Genomic DNA, 16,666 nt, shown 5'->3' with positions numbered 1-16,666 from the left:
TGAGCCACATCCCCAGCCCTTTTTATAGTTTTATTTAGAGACAGAATCTCCCCAAGTTGCTTAGGGCCTTGCTAAGTTGCTGAGGCCAACTTTGAACTTGTGATCCTCCTGCCTCAGCCTCCCAAATTGCTGGGATTACAGGCATAGCCCAGTCTATCCTCTTAATCTTAAAAACTGGAAACAGTTTCTAAATCACTAACTCAGTGGGGGCACTGGGCAATGTCTATCACAGGGAAAATCCTTTACAATTGAGCTCAGGCCAATTACAAGATTTACAATGGAAAACTTAGAGAAAAGCAAGTGCAAAGTTCAAAGGAGAATAAATTTGGTGTGTTCAAGAAAGAAAGACATCTTCAGGGCAGATGGAGTATAGCAAGTAAGCCTGGATTTTACTCCATAGTTGATGGAAAGCCATCCAAAAGATTTAAGTAGAGCAGCAACGGATTCTAGTTATCTTTCTAAGTCATGCTTCTTGTTCTGGGGCACAGTCCAGAGCTCTTCCTATCATACCACACTGACTACTGATACTGTCTCTCTATCATCTAGGGTTAATCTTGCTTTTTTCCCCTCTCAAAATCTGACCAGTTTCAGTTCAACCTACAAAACAGAGAACATCTGGTTACATTATCATTCTTTCTGACAGTTATTATCTTTTCTGAAGATATGCATTGTCAACCATTTACAAAAGGTCTAGTTTTAAGTTATGTACAGTTTTGCAATCACTAGAGTCGGACAAAAACCACGGAAGGGTTGGTGGTTTATGAAGAGATCTTGGACGGGGGCTGTGTGGGGAGAAGAAGGCACCCAGAGGATACAGAGCCGTCTGCAGCAGGTACAGGCTCTGGGAGCCCTGTTGGATGCTGGGGAGAAGCCTAATGGCCATCCCTCTTATAAAGGAACACTTCTTTGGGGGACAGAAGTCATTTTGTATGGAGTCACTGAGTTTAACTGAGTCTTCGAAGCATGTCTTCTTCTTCCATTTACCCTACAAAAATGGGCTTACCTGAAATCTTGAATTTACATTTCTACTGAGTGTGCCTCAGTCAGTTCTGGCCTGGTAAGTTCCTGGATGTCCCTTTTCGTCACTCAGGTTTCAGCTCAAATACCAACCCCTGTGAGCGGCCTCAGCTGCCCACCTGGCCTAAAGCCGCCCCTGGTCACACTCCTTCACATGCCCTTGTTTTTTCTCCATGGCACTTACTACTATCTGAACTGAACTTCTCCAGTTCACAATTGACTGTCCCTCTCACTAGGAAATAAGCTCCATGGGAACAGGGGCAGTGCCCGTCTCATTCACCACGTGCCCTGAGGTTAGCAGAGTTAGCACTTGACATTCAATTGAATGAATCCCTTGCAGGGATGTGGTCCAGTCAGACAAGGACTCTACTCTAGAAACTTTAAGAAGAATTCAATCTCTTTATGGGAAGGTCAAAAAACATAAAAATAAAAAATCAGGTCTGCCTAGGACGAGGAAATGACTTTAAAGAGCTTGAAGTCCCCTTTGCCACTATCTTTCAACAGGCTATTTCCGAAAGCAACTTCCCAAAACAGACACGGGGAGGGGACATGACTTCACCTTACAATTTTCTCTGTTCCTATCACAGTTAGAAAGGGGTTTTGGGATACCATAAAAATTGGTAAAGATGTCTGAAGCTGGCCCCTTAAATGAGTTCAAAAACAAGTTGGGATATCATGAAAAGGTACAAAAAAAGGTAGTTAAAATTTTTTGAGACCGTGACAAGAGAAAAAACACCATGCTCCATCCCCCAAAGGCAGCGAGTCAAGTAGACAGGACTGGAGGGTGGGATATGCCGGTCTGCATCACAGAGTTCTCTTGTTACAACACGAAAGCTCTTTTTGGCTTGGCAAAGAAAGAATTTTTTCCCCAAAGAATGGAGACCTCTCCAGGAATGGCAGCTTCTGGTCCCTTTTCAGCTGATAAGCATGAGGGCATGTGGGGCTGACCATGCCTGGGGCTGGGAATGTAGGTCTTCTTGCCCAGAGCGGCTGAGGTTCTCAAATTCCAGTGGAAAGATCACTGCTTTGTTTGGCACACACAGTCAGCTGGTTGAACCAAAGTTTGGTCGTTTTTTATTTTTTGTTGCTTTGTTTTCACTGTAGTATATGGACGAGCCAAAGGAAAGAGTTCAAGCCAAATGAGAACAGGAGAAAAGAGCACAAAACCAAATCATCCTTGGTGGGGTGGGGAGAATTATGTGGAAAAGAGAGGGAAAAAACGGGCCATAGGGAGAAGGATCTACAGAGAAACAGAGCTGCAGGAAGGAGGATGGGCAGCAAAGTCCCTGGCACTAGGCCCATCTTCTGGCCACCCACTCCCACAGGAAAAGGACATTAGGAGAGGGGGAGTTCCCCTTACCTCTTCTGCGGTGACCATGGCAATCACATTCACTCCTTGCTCCCACACCATCTGCCAGAAGTCGTGGCATGTGTGTGGCAGGGGCCCCTGAGTTGCTATGTAGTGCCATTCTGCCCCACCAACCACCACCTGCAAACCAAGGAAAGCATCAGGAAATGAACCCCAAGTCTAAGATTGTCATCTGCTCACCTCCATCCACTTGTAGCCACCTTCCACCTGGAGTAATACTTTTTAGACTAAATGGGTTAGCACAACTCTCAAAACCTCTGTCACGTGTTTCTCACATAAAGATAGTTTTTTTACTAAGCAAAATATATTCGCTCAATTCTTGGGGGGTCTGCAATGTGTAGTACATACATACACATATGTATGCCCACATATATGTGTACATATGACAGTGTATGACATGTATACATATAAAGTAAAAGGATTTACTTGTAACACAATAGTTAAGCTTACTCTGTACAGTGTACCCCAATATTTTGATTTTTTCCTTTATTTTAATTGATTTCATTAAAACACACATATACTCATAGACGTACACACAAAACTAATTGTGCCCATGAAATGGGTTTCATAACCCCCTACTGTGATGATTCACCATTTGAAAAAGTGTTCTGTGACATCTTCTGAAACAATTAAAAAAAAAAAAAAAGTCTCCCACAGAATAACATCCCTTCTGGAGTAATATCTTTCTTCTGCTGACCTGATATGAAGCATGTCACAAACCTCTGTTGTTAATACAGTTCTGCAGTGCCACATATGGCAGAAGTGTTATGAGCTCACTTGTCAATGGTACATGTATTATTGATAGCTCCACTTTGTGCAGCACCATAGCATCCAACTGAACTATGGAGTCATGAGATAATTTTGGATAATAAAATTATTACCAGCTCAGGATAATCGTGGGAGGATAATTCTGTAGCTATAAATACCAGCTGCAGAGAATCATATGTTGAGCCCAAAGCATTGACAGTCACATTATCAAGGTGAAACAGTAACCTTTGGAGGAATTCTTTTGACTCCCCCTTCCATTCTTGTGATTGATAATGCAAAGACAGGCCTCCTTATCATTCATGCAATGTAGGCCTCTTGAGAGTTCGAGTAGCAATGAGGTGATCACTGTCAGAAACTTTCCCCTTCATTTATTTTATGTAACCACATACTAACTTGATTCAAACAAAAACAATGTCAGTTATTGTCTCATTACACAAGATGTGTTTAGGTCAAAGCTGGCAAGAAAAATCCATTTTTCAAGTACTGGTGGGAGATAACATTCATATATTCACTGGCTAGGAGTTTGGTTTATTTGAATTGTGATTTTAAACATTAGCCTCTCTGGCACCCCACATATAGGAACCATAAATATATGCAGAGAATGCTGCAGCCTGGGGCCTTTCGGCATACACCAAGTATTGACAGGAGGCTATTAAAAACTGTGTTAAAAACACAACAACCAATGCTACTGAGGTAGATTTCACAGATGTGATTCCACCTCTGGAGCAAATAAATCTCTGTTCTGTGTTAACAGCTGCTTGGAACCCAGGAGAGAAAACATTGGCAAAATACACAACTCTATTCCAAAAACACAAGGACAAGTTCTTGCAAGCTCTATGGGTCTATTAAAGGCACCCATGTCTACCCCAATTCAAAGATGAAAAGTGGGTCTCAGAGAACGCTGAGGAAGAGAAGGCATCGCAGTTAACAATACCCGATGGGTATCATTTACACAGAGTGACAGTCCCCCCCACCCTCAGAGAGCAGATGGAAAATGGTGGAAGAGATTTGGCCAAAGAAAGAGGACAGAAGAATATTGCTTGCAAGATTTTAATAGATACTCTATCAAGAAGCAGCTGTATCATCCGCATCTTTGACTACATTATTCCGGTCATTATTTAATAATCTAAACCAAGCCCATCATCAGTTACTTGAGTTTCCTGGGGTTCATTCTCAAAGATAAAAATACCAATATGATCTATGATCACTGTTCTTTCATTATTTCTTTCAACAGTACTTTCTAACTCTTAAAAAAAAAATCATGGTTATTTATGCTTTGTGCTCCTAAACACTATATCCAACCAAAGGTTGGTTGCATTCAACAGATACACAAGCCAGACATCTACCTACACTTAAGGGGCTCAAAGGAACTTCAAGATAATTCTGCTACAGTTGAAAAGTTCTATGAAAAAATGAGATAATTCTGGGCAGGGCCAGAAACAGATTTCTAAGGCTTTCAATCACAATGGACTATTGAGGTCAACTTTGTGTTGTTTCAAAACTTCCAGTAATAACATTAGTACATGAACAAATTCATCCACTTCAGAGTGCAGACCAAATATGCAGATATTAGTAAACTACTTAGGAAATATTTAACCATATGTACATATGTATCCCTAACTATAAATTCTAACTGGGGTTTACTAGCTATGAATCTGAGATATGAAGAATTAATAAAAACTTAACACCAACTCATTGATTAATGTGGCAAACCTTGCAAGATTCAATATCAACTACATTTTTATGACTTGCATATAAATTAATCCACTCTTCCAAATACCGTTCCAAACTGGGACTTTAGCCCTAAAATGAATAACCCATAGTATTTCAAGGGAGAAATGACAGTTTCTGTTGCTACTGAACAGGATATAAACTTCAATGACAATAACACCTACAATTCCCAACATCTCTGTCACCTGCTAATTACAAACTGACGAGGACAACTCCCACGTTCCCCCGTGACTTTAGGAAGGGTATTTATGATGTACATAGAGATGAAAAAGCTCCTCTGTGATAAACAAGCTTCAGAAAATAGCTGCCCTAAGGTTTTGCTGAGGCTGTTCATCTTCCTTCTCCCTACAGTGACAGACATCCTTTCCAGTTGACTAAGAAAAGCATGGGAGTTCAAAAGCACTCTCCAGGGGACTGGGGACAAGTCAGGAAGTACAGTTGCAGCCCATGTATTTTTCTTCCTGCATTTTCCCCCTTCACCCAGTGATCTCGCATATACCTTCTCACCTTGATATGTGAGGCATTGATGTAGCCCGTGTTGTTCTCTTTGGTTGGTATCAGCTCCACTCGATTCTCCTCATAAGGGACAACTTCACGGATTCGGCTGCGTTCTGCATTTTCTGGCAAAGCCGCGGTGCTAAATATGCCGTTGGCCTTTTTCTTTGGGATTTGCTCATACTCTGTGAACACCATTCCCTCTTCTAGCTTCTTCTTCAGGGTTCTGAACTGCAACAGAAATTCATCTTCAGTTCTCTGAATTACCTTGCTCCAAATCTTCAATAAAATCACCAGAGTTCTTCCAATATTTGCAGTGACTGTGTTAGGGGATCTCAAAACATAGAACTCATTCAGCACTTGATTACTGGGTCTCATTTGTAACCATATTGCCAGTTCCTCTTGTCTCATAACCATTCTTTCTCATGCTATAAAACAAATCTGTAAGAACTGGTGAGAGCTGAAATTCAAAATCAATACTTAGGTTATTAGTACCTGCTTATAAGTTCTAATGATAAGGAGATGGTTAGTCTTCATTATTCAAACATCCAGTTCTCCACTTACACAGGTGTTTTTACTGAGCTAAACTTTAAGATGATACTGATCTACAGTTGTATTTCTCTAAGGATTAGGTATCCCACTCCCTTTCTTCCCTCTATGGCCAAACTGCTAATTATAATAATGTGGTATTAATTGGAAGAAATGATCTTTCCGGAGTTTATTCTGGCTCCAAAACATTCTAATACCAAACATATACTGGCAGGAATCTGAAGCCCTAGTGTTACTAGCACTCTATTATAAATTTATACAGCCCATTCCTTAACCTCCTGACAGCAATTTCGGGAACTGAAGGAAATCTTTCATCACCTGGAAATATTGCCATGCCACAAATGTCTGCTTTTAAAAACCCAAGTTCTCACAATGCATTGTCCTAACAACTATAAATCAGCTTTGTTTCATCACTATACAGGGGAACAGCATATTGAAAGAAACTTATAAATGCTTGCACAAAAGCATCACTTCCTAAGAAATGGTAATTATTCCCCAAAATCACAGAAATAGAGAGAGACAAGCATGGTTTCATTTTCTCTTCTTACAAAAGGGAAATATGTCAAAAGAAACTGAATGGCTTGATCATATGGCTCGTTAGGGGCTGATCTTTTGAGCCAGCAGTGACACACCAACGTGATTAAGAAACATTAGGTGCTAAGAAGCATGGATTGAATATAGCACTCACTAGATTTTCCTAATCTCAAATTGAAGAATTCATTCTTCCAACAGAGTCAACATGTTTGAACAAGGAGAGCGCTTTGGGATCTTAAGACCACAGAGAAATGAATCATGCACCTGACTAGCCCAGCACTTACCCTCTCATCCATAGGAACTCGGGTGGCATCATGTCGACTCTCTTCCCGCCCTGAGACCCGAGCTACTGAGAGCCCATTCAATGCTGCCAACATCAGCGGCCTCTTCTGTGCCTCCAGGCCTGCCATCTTCTGCTTCTCTAGATTCTTGCAGCAAGAAAAGGCATGTTCTCATTGTTTATATACCAGTAGAAGGCTGGAATGTGTTTTAATCTTCCCAAATCTGTAACTCCCCAGCCAAGGAATGCAGACACTCAGTAGGGCAAAGTCAAACACAGCCCTCCCATTCCCACTGTGCCTGAGGAAGCCAGTTCCTACAGGACTCCTGTGCTTCTCTTTTTAATTCATTATCTCAGTAGATAAATAGATAAATGACATTCTAACAAATACACCAGGCCACAAGGCTCACAAAAAAATAAGGGTATGTACTTTAGAAGCAAAGAGCTAAAGGGAGGCATACATGAATAATCTGATCCAATTGCAATGTGGGTCTGTGCACAGACTGAGTGGTGTACAGCTTAGAAGACAGTTGTGTTGTTGATGGGGAATTCCAGGCATGAAAATGGTAGACGAAAATCTTCTTAGGCTTCTATCCTGAGGGATTCAGACTGAGGATGTGAATCTTATATTTAATATCTGGCTCTTGGGGCACCTACTGGCATCAGCCCCAGATATAAGAACTAATATAGTTTAGCAAAGTCACACTACTAATCAGGCTGGGGCCTCCTAAGATGAGCTACAGGCATTGACCCTTGGGCTCCATCCAGGGGAGAGGGTGGGACATCAGTGGATGTAACTAACTTTTGGGGAGAACATGGATGACAGCTGAGCAGACTTCACTCAGGGGAAACTGCTGACATTTTCCCCAGGCCTTCACTTGTGGCTTCTCACAGCCATATTCTGTCCTCATTGGGTGGCACCTATAGCCTGAACCCAGCTCGGTCAGGGCTCAGTTTATTGCCGAGCTTCCACGTCTTTGAAAACTGACAGAGAGATACGAAAAACCTGGTTTTACTCACTTCAGACAACCCACTAACCCATTTCCTAAAAGTAATTTTGTCTGAGATGCTAGAAAAGAACAGAGGGACTTCATTAAGCTTAGAAACAGGTGAGATAAGAGAACTGAAAATGTGGATTGAAACCAAAGTGAAAGCAACTTTCAGGCTCATGTGACTGCCACAGATGAAGGGGTCATCCATCCTACTCTGGTTTTTCTTTAGCGAGTCTTTTCTTAATTTGTCCACTTATAAATTTACTTCCTAGGGAGTTGTCTCAATGAAGTCACAGTGCCATCCAGTGCATAGCATTAGTGGATTACTGCACGTGGAGGGAAAGGGATTACTTAATTCCCTAATATGTGTCTCATTGGCACTACAGGGTCACCTACAATCAGAATGAGGCCTCTGTGAGTGAAGTTGGCAACAGGACACCTGTTCCTGTGACGGGCTAATCCAGCAAACAAGCCAAAGGTGCATTTAAGAGGATGATTAACTGAGAACTGTGAAAAGCAGCCACAGACTTTTGGCTCGAAGAAACCCTTAATAAAATAACCTTGATTTCTCAATTCCAGGCACCCTCCTAGGTGAATATTTTGGATTAGATGTTGAGTTCTTCATTAGTTTGCTTTTTTAGTTTAATTTTGTGAAAGATAATTTTGCTTATGTCACTTCTTTTAGTTGGACTGTTTCAAAGTTTAAGAAAGCAATAATTCCAGAACAACCTCCCCAGGGTCCTCTCAACAGGTCTTCTTGCCATCTTTCCCCTGCGCTATGAGGTGGTCCTGACTGAGCCCAAGACCAAAAGGAACTCACTTGTTTTTCTTGGGAAAGGACTACTACAACTGAGTGAGAACTGAAACCCCAGAAATATAAAAAACCCCATCTCTTGGCTTCCTTTCACTAATCCTGTTAGTTTTTCACCAGAGAACAAAATAAAATAAAATAAAATAACAACTTAAAGAGCTGATCTGTCTTCTTCTCTTCTCTAGATATGACTTCTGGTTAGGAGCCGGAAGCAATAAAGTATCTTCCGGGTTGCACTAGGAGCAAGCAGGAGCCCAGCAGGCAACAGGCCTGAGTCATCTATCAAATAGTCAAGTGGCTCCAGAACCAGGAAAGCTGCCCAGAGGGCAAATTCTCACCATACCTGTCCTCCACCTCCTACCCCAGCTTCTATTTGCCTTAAGTTTCTCATTGTTTTCTTATCTACCCCCTAGATGGCTGTGGCAGCCTCCTCTCTCATCCATTCCCACCAAGCTGGCAAAAGCTACCCGTGGTATCTGAGATGGAAGGGATGCTGCTTAGGTGAGGGGGTGAGGTTCTAGTATCTGTCTCCATCTTGGGCTTCAGAGCTTCTGGCATCATCTTTATCTACCCTGCCTGGCCACCTGGCTCAATGAAGACTCCTTCCACCAAGGTCAGGGCTCTGGCCGAGGGTGGCAGTCCTTGAACTCCCAGGCTTATAAGGTTTGGGGAAAATAATCAACAGGGAAAATGAAGTAGCATAGGGTTATGATGTGATGAAACTAAAAGTTAATGAGTGAAATTTGCTGGTTGCTATTATCCACACGGATGGAATGAAATAGCATACAGGAAAGAACAGCAGAATACCCCTTGCTCTTCTGTGATAATGTAAGATGCTGGAAATCAGGGACTTGTGCAGAGATTTGGGCTACAGGCTATTTGTTTAATATGGGTAACGAGAAGAGGACAAATATGACCCAAATGAGGTTACAGGACCATGTGGACATCATTAAGTATCAACTTGGCAGGAAAAACAGCTAAGCTGAATGCTTAGACTGATAGATTCTTGATGCTAATGTTGCTTTTAAGAGGCCCGGTGCCAAGAAGTGTTGAAAATTGCCTTTAAAACAATCAATTACTTTTTTCCAAGCTGGGAAAGCTCTCCCCTCAAAGCACCCACCCCACATTTCACTCCATCTCCAGCCAAAGGTTTTCTTTGCCAGAGGTGGAGGTACGGCTTCATCATTTCCCTCTTGGTTTGCAAAAACTGGAAAAAGTTATGCCTCTACTGAATTCTTAGCACTGCTTTACTGTTGGCCAAAACGGCATGGCAGACTGTGTCCTTGAGGATTTTCTAAAGTAACAAATTTACTATAAATTAGTTTTCTGAACCCAGCAACGTGGCTTCCTTAAAACTTTGGGCCTTGATTCTTCTCTTCAGGATGATTCCCAATGATGAGTTTGGAAGACTCAGAAATGGAGTCTAGTGAACTTCATCAAAGCAAATTTTAATGAAAACTGTTTGGAGTTCCTAAAAGAAGGTCTGGCTACCTGATGGTGCAGCTACGGTGAATGAAAAGAAGTCAATCTGGGTTTGATTAATCATGTAATCAAATGATTTTTTTTAAGAAAGTGAAAATTTCCAGGATAAGCAGCAATGGAGATTTTTAAAGTAATAACTACAATCCGACAATGTTCTCATTACTAAGAGATGGATTCACTTTATTGTTCTGCATGTACATTGACTACCTGCGTAGTCTTGCTCTGATAACATAATTGGCCTTCTAGAGTATACATATTCTGAAGAAGGGTTATTCGTATCTAATGTTAGGATGTATCTTCAAATGTAATAAGTATGTATGTATATATCCAAATGAGTGAAATTTTTATCGAACAAATATGATAGGGAATTGAAGTCCAACAGTAAGCTCCCAAGTTATATATCCAGTTACTAAAATTTTCTTGAATTTGTGGTTAAATATCTATTAGCACAGTCCTGACAATGTAGCAAGCCATCTTGACATGTTACAGAACCAAACAGAAAGCTGTACACTAAGCTGGGTGCAGTGGTACATCCTACATGCAATCCCAGTTATTTGAGAGGCTAAGGAAAGAGGATCACAAGATCAAGGCTAGCCTCAGCAACTTGTGAGAAACCCTGGGATGGGTGTAGGGTGGGTGTAGCTCAGTGGTAGAACACTTGCCTAGCATGCACAATGCCCTGGGTTCCATCCCTCAGACCACCAAAAAAAGAAAGAAAGAAAGCTGTACCCTGTAGGGATATTGTTCTTCTAATATCTAACAAGGGAAAACAATGCATCCCCCACACCACCCCCGGCCCTGAAACCAAAAACACAAATGTTCAATATGGAAAATGAAAAATCCCAAGGTAGTGTGGCCTTAGAAAAGGAAGTGGGGAAAAAAAAGCCATACACTGGTAGCTTTCATCTCTTTCAAGATAAATCCTTTTCAGATCTGGCCACTGGTGGGGAGAAAGTGTTTCACCACACCTAGGAATGACATCATCCCCCTCTTCATCATCCCCTAATCTCATCCAAGATAAACCCTCTCCAGGTGCTGGCCACTGAACCAAAACCCCCAAATCCAGATTTCTAAGTGCTCTAACTGACATGCTCACTAAATCTCCTCTCAGTAGAACCTCCAAGCCCAAACTCCTCCTTTGGCCAGTGGCTCATTTTCCACCAGGAGAGTGGGTCCATTCCTGTGGGTGTAATGCCGTTCCTGAATAAAAGGCTGAGATGATCCGTGAAGTATGTGTCCGGCCTGGTCCTTTCATGCTAACCACGAAGAGATGTAGATAGGCAAGCTTCTAAGCAGCAACTGGAAGTCTGAACCCTGAATAAAGAGCAAAATCCTGGCCCTGACCTAGGCACTGACCTCGATAGCATCCTAACTCAATCGTAGCACTTTGCACAAACCAAAACCACAGAAGTCATGAATGAGAATGGAAAACAAGGTCTGGTGAACTGAAATGCTGCCTGTTAATGCCCAGTGATTCTGTAAACACATGGCATGTTCCCTGCGAAGGCCTCAGGCCTCCTTCAGTGACTCCAGTACTTGTGCTTTCCCACCTACGATGCCCTGGGAACTTACCCTAATCATCATCTCTCTTTCTACAATGCTGTCTTCCAGGGAAAACATTTCCGACACAGGTCTCTCCTTCACAGGCTCTTTTTTGACCCGCTCCTTCACACTTGTCAGATCGGGTTCGGAGATGGACGGCCCCAGAGAGGACCCGTTGATGGCCAGCTGATCAGTTCGGGAGACACTGAGGGCCTTGGCCGGCCCGTGCCTCATTACCCGGGCTCTGGCAATGGCAGGAGGAAGGTTCCCCTGGTCTTGCCTCAGAGCCCCGTTGCTAACACTCTTCCTGGGTCCCGGGTACTCGGGTGGAGGCTTGTTTGGAATCCGGGCCAGGGCAGCCTGCAGCTGGGCGCTGTACTCCATCTTCCCCCGCAGCACGGGGATCTGCGGCACAGCTTCCGGGGCCTCCTCCTCCTCCTCGCTCTCGCTGCTGTGGATCAGCATGGTGGCATCAGAGAACGTCTTCTTGTGGTGGTACTGAGGAAGCTGGTGGACCTCGTGGCTGCCGGGCCCCTCCTCTGGAGGCCCCTGCTCCCGCAGCGTATTACGGCGGGCCATGGGGATGTTAAGCGACTTCAGAGTCATGGCCTCCATGCCTCGCACCATGCTGTTCATCACCTCCAGGCTGTGGCGCTTGTTCACCGTGCCATGGTGCTTGGTGGCCGTGAGGGGCTCGCTGACCTCCTGGAGAGACTGGTGCACCACGGGAGAGCTGTCCTCTTGGAAGGTCTTGACTGACAGCTGCACCTTCCGTGTCACCAGGTCCGGACTACTGCCACTGACGTACTTGTGGCGGTGGCTGGCGAGGTCTGGGGTGCTGGTGGCAGGGCGGGGCCGCGGGTAGGGGGGAGGTGGCCTGAAGAGATAGTTCTTGAGCATGTGGGCGGTGCTGTAGTTATGGCTGCCCTGGAGCTGCATGTTGGCCAACTCTGGGGTGCTCACCGTGTGTGAGATGGCACTTGCCCCCGGCTTGCTGGGCACCGTGGCATTCTTCGGGTTCATCTGGTCAGATGGACTGACAAGTTTGTGACTGTAACCCCCTTGTGGCCCATATGGGACCGTGTAGGGGTGTCTCTCGCGCATCTCCGGCTGGCTGTACACCAGGTCCTCGGGCTGGTTGTAGGCGTGGGTGTTGATGATGTTGAGGTTCCGCAGAGACTGGCTCTGGCTGTCTGCGTGCATCATCCCCCTCTTCATCTGCCGCATGACCGTCTCATAATCGGGGGTTGGCCTGTAAGATGGCACAATGATGGCACTGTGCCGGTGGCTAGGGATGTAGTCAGCCCGCATGATGTCGCTCCCAGGGATACTGAGGTTGGAGGAGACGGGAGAAGCCTGGATGAAGCTTTGGGAGCAGCTGAGGGAGTTGACACTGTGAACGCTACACACACTGCCATTGGTGACGGTGCCATTTAAGTAATTTAAGTCCAGGCTGTTGTGAGAATTGCAATACAAGGCCTCTTCATTCCCGTGGAAAATGCTGTCTGTGAGAAGTCAAACAGAGACACATGAATCTTCATAATCTGCTTCAATAAAGAGCATCCCTACATGTATGAGGTGACTTATTTAAATTTCAATTAATTTTAATTTAAAAAGTGAGATTCCCATCTTCCCTACCCACATATTCCACAGAAGAACTAATAACATCTTGGATGAGATGTCAACACACAGAAAGAACATCTTGGAAAGAGTGAACCTAAACAAACACACACACACACACACACACACACACACACACGGCACAGGTGTCACCTAGATAAGTTTTACGTTTTGCCATGAGCTTTATAATCAGACACCCTGACCTTAGATAGCCCTATCCTCTTGAGCAGGGCTCAGCAACAGGACTGGCTATTTGGGCTAGAATATCAAAAACTTCAAAAGGGTGACAGTTTCCTCTAGTACTTGGACATGCCCTTTCTGACTATAATGGAAAAGGTCCCTTTAACCAAGGGACTACTGAACTTTCATCAGGAAACCAGACCAATACTGAGACTAGGAGGTTAACATGGCTCACTCCTTCTGAGGCAAAATTAGAATCGGGATTTCTTTCAGGCATTCCTGAAGTCTTCTTTTGGCTCTGGTTCTGTCACTGAGATCAAGTCAAGTAAAAAGTAACTATAGTGTGAAGAACTACTAAAAGAGATATAAAAGCCATCTTGCCAAGTCAGGCCCATTCCAGATGCCCAGTGTGTCTTTAACACATTCACAAACCCCAGGAGGGCAAACTCTTACCAAAGTCCCTTTCTGTGGTCTAAATGCATTCACTATCACACCACTGATTAAGCAAGAGCAAAGCAGAAAAAGACAAAGTCAAGCTGGGTGTGGTGACACACACCTGTAAACCCAGCAGCTCAGGAGGCTGAGGGAGAAGGATCACGAGTTCAAAGCCAGCCTCAGCAAAATAGTGAGGCACTAAGCAACTCAGTGAGACCCTGCTCTAAATAAAATACAAAATAGGTCTGGGGATGTGGCTCAGGGGTTGACTGCCCCCCTGAGTTCAATCCCCAGTACAAAAAAAAAAAAAAAAAGACAAAGTCAGAAATGATGACTGAAAATATTTAACCAAAAGGAGGAGTGTGGACACAGACTGGATTGGATAAGACAGGCAGGAAAAGCTAGAACACAGAGACCAAGGTGTTGCAATTTATCCACCCCAAGAGAGATTTGGTGTCTTCCCACAGAAGCAACTGCTTATAAAATGTACTGTTGTATAATCCAGGAGGTGATAACATAAGATTTTTTGTTTACCATTTCCTGTTTTGACATGAAGTTTATATGATAATTAAGATACCGATGTTCATATCCAAACACAACCATTAACCTCTCTGCATCCTAGCTTCTATTTCTATAAAATGACAATAATAACAATACCTATAGGTATAATTTGAGGATTAAATGAGACAATATATAGCAAGTATTTAGAAGAGTGCCTGGCATATTTTAATGGCTCTATAAATGCTGATTGCTACAACTGTAATTGTTATTCCTAATGGAATGGGCTTTTTCATGCATTCTGCATGGGAGATGTTTTGGGAGAAAAAGAAAAAAAAGCAGATTTTGTTTATTCTGAGAGGCAACAAATAAGTTTGCTAAGAAAGGGACTGGAGGGAGACATGAGAAAAGTGTTAAAAGAAGAGGCTGAAACTGTTCCTTCCAGTGATAACTGGATACCCATATTCTCTTTCTTCTTAAAAAATTTTTTAGACATTGATGGACCTTTATTTTATTCATTTATTTATATATGGTGCTGAGAATCGAACCCAGTGCCTCACACATGCTAGGCAAGTGCTCTTTCTCTACCACCATGAGAAGCTCGCTGTCTACTACAAGCTCCTGCTGTTGGCAAGGAGGGTCAAGCACACTCCAGGTGGGCTAAGCAGTCACTCTCCTCTCTAGGCCCACTTATGACAGGGAGGAAGCAAGAACTGGTCCCTGCCTTGACCCCACCTCCAAGCAGCTGATTCTGGGGCATTTTTCTTTCAGGGGTAATCGATATCCTAGGTCTTCCACAGTAGCTGCTGGCTACTGTCACTCAGACAATGACAAAGTTAAAGTGAAAGCATCAATGTCATAAAAGCTGAGAACTTCTCTGTTGCTTACTGGTACTTGGCTTTGTCTTAAGAAGGGAGATGGCGGGCCAGTTACCTTGTGAAGTGTGTGTTTCCGAGTACTGCTCGCCACACTGCATGTGCACGGGAGGCAAAATGTACGGCTGCTGTCTGGGCTGAAACAGAGAACACAGCGGAGCTGGGGAGAGCTTTGCCAGAGAACCAGCCCCAGCTGTGACAGTCCCCATAACCCACAACCATGGGGAAACACACTGGTGCCACTCTCCCAGCCGCCCCTCCGACTTACCCCTCTCCCACCCATCTGTACCCGCATCTCATCACCAAGTTCAAGGAAACAAGGGAGAACCTGAGTAGCTGTCTCAAGGTCAGAAAGAGAAAGAGGCCACAATCAAAAACTGGGTCAGCTATTTATTCTCTTTTTCTCTTACATCTGCAAAGTTCTCAATGCCTTAATAGGTACAATCAGAGAAGATTCATTATCATGACCCATCCAAGCTACGGAAAGGAGAAAACTTGTTTTGTTCTATTCAACATTGGCTCCCCCACTGAGCTCCTTTTCATCAGCATAACCCAAGACCTTTGTTCACAGGTCCACAGCAACCTCAAATAGGACAGGGTTAGTGTTAGGATGAGTCCAGGGTGAATTTATATAAAAAATCTAAAAATGTGACCCACAACATTGAGTGTGTGGTTCTCAAGGTCACTTACTCATCCTTCCCACGGCACAACCAAATGTGTGGGAGAGGCCTGACAGGGAACTCAGTCTCACAGTCTACTTCCCACGCCAATGCAGAATCTTTTCCATTAGACTCCTAAAGATGGTCATTTAGACTCAACGTGAATCACTTTCCATTGCACAAGAGGGTAAAACTTTTAAAGAGAACCAAAAAAACTCAACGGATTAAATATTTGGTGAACCGACAAAGGAAATTCAATGATTCTTAGATGATCTGCAAGTTATCAAAAGCTCAACAGGTTTCAGTTTGCTATCAAATCAAGCTTCCCCCCTCCCTGTACCTTGAACATTATCCATATTACTTATATATTGAGGTTCCAGATAAATTTGTTGGATGAAGGAGTTTTGATGAGAAGAAAAGAAAAACACCCTAGCATTATAAACCACCAATCAAGATGATCTCTCCTGTATCTTTTAGTATAGGTTTGACTTTAAGTTGACTGTTTCAGGCAGAGAACTTTTAAGAAGCTAACATCAAACCAAGAATCCCAGAGCCAGCAGGGGTCACACTTTCTCAGCATCTTTGAGGAGAAGAGCACTCCCCAGTGTTAGATGCTAGGGAAATAACTCTCATTTTCTCTAGAACAAATAATGGCAGGGCACCAAAAGGGCAAGTAAGAAGATGATGGATATAAAGGATCAAAAATCTTCAAGGAATAAAGAAGGAAGAAATAAAGAATTGAGATTAAACTAAGAGGACAGTGTCGGGTACCAAGGAAAAGTTTTTCTAAATACTCCCAGGTGTCCCTGTGGCTGATTTTTGAGTTGCA

At 43.4% G+C, this 16,666-nt stretch overlaps 1 protein-coding gene across 1 annotated transcript in view; it reads right to left on the bottom strand.

Annotated features, from left to right (window-relative positions):
• The window catches only part of Ptpn14 (protein tyrosine phosphatase non-receptor type 14), a 174,697-nt gene that overhangs the window by 17,459 nt on the left and 140,572 nt on the right, over positions 1–16,666 (bottom strand). The window contains exons 12-16 of the mRNA XM_076832419.1: positions 15,237–15,315; positions 11,601–13,075; positions 6,748–6,891; positions 5,393–5,611; positions 2,378–2,506 (exon numbers count right to left, since the gene is read on the bottom strand). Coding sequence (XP_076688534.1) covers positions 2,378–2,506; positions 5,393–5,611; positions 6,748–6,891; positions 11,601–13,075; positions 15,237–15,315 — 2,046 coding nt within the window. The remainder of the gene's footprint in view (positions 1–2,377; positions 2,507–5,392; positions 5,612–6,747; positions 6,892–11,600; positions 13,076–15,236; positions 15,316–16,666) is intronic.

This window comes from Callospermophilus lateralis, chromosome 13 (assembly GCF_048772815.1).
Source record: "Callospermophilus lateralis isolate mCalLat2 chromosome 13, mCalLat2.hap1, whole genome shotgun sequence".
In the NCBI taxonomy this organism is placed as follows: domain Eukaryota; kingdom Metazoa; phylum Chordata; class Mammalia; order Rodentia; family Sciuridae; genus Callospermophilus; species Callospermophilus lateralis.
Note: the sequence above shows the minus strand (reverse complement) of the source record. Positions and strands in the feature narration are given on the sequence as shown.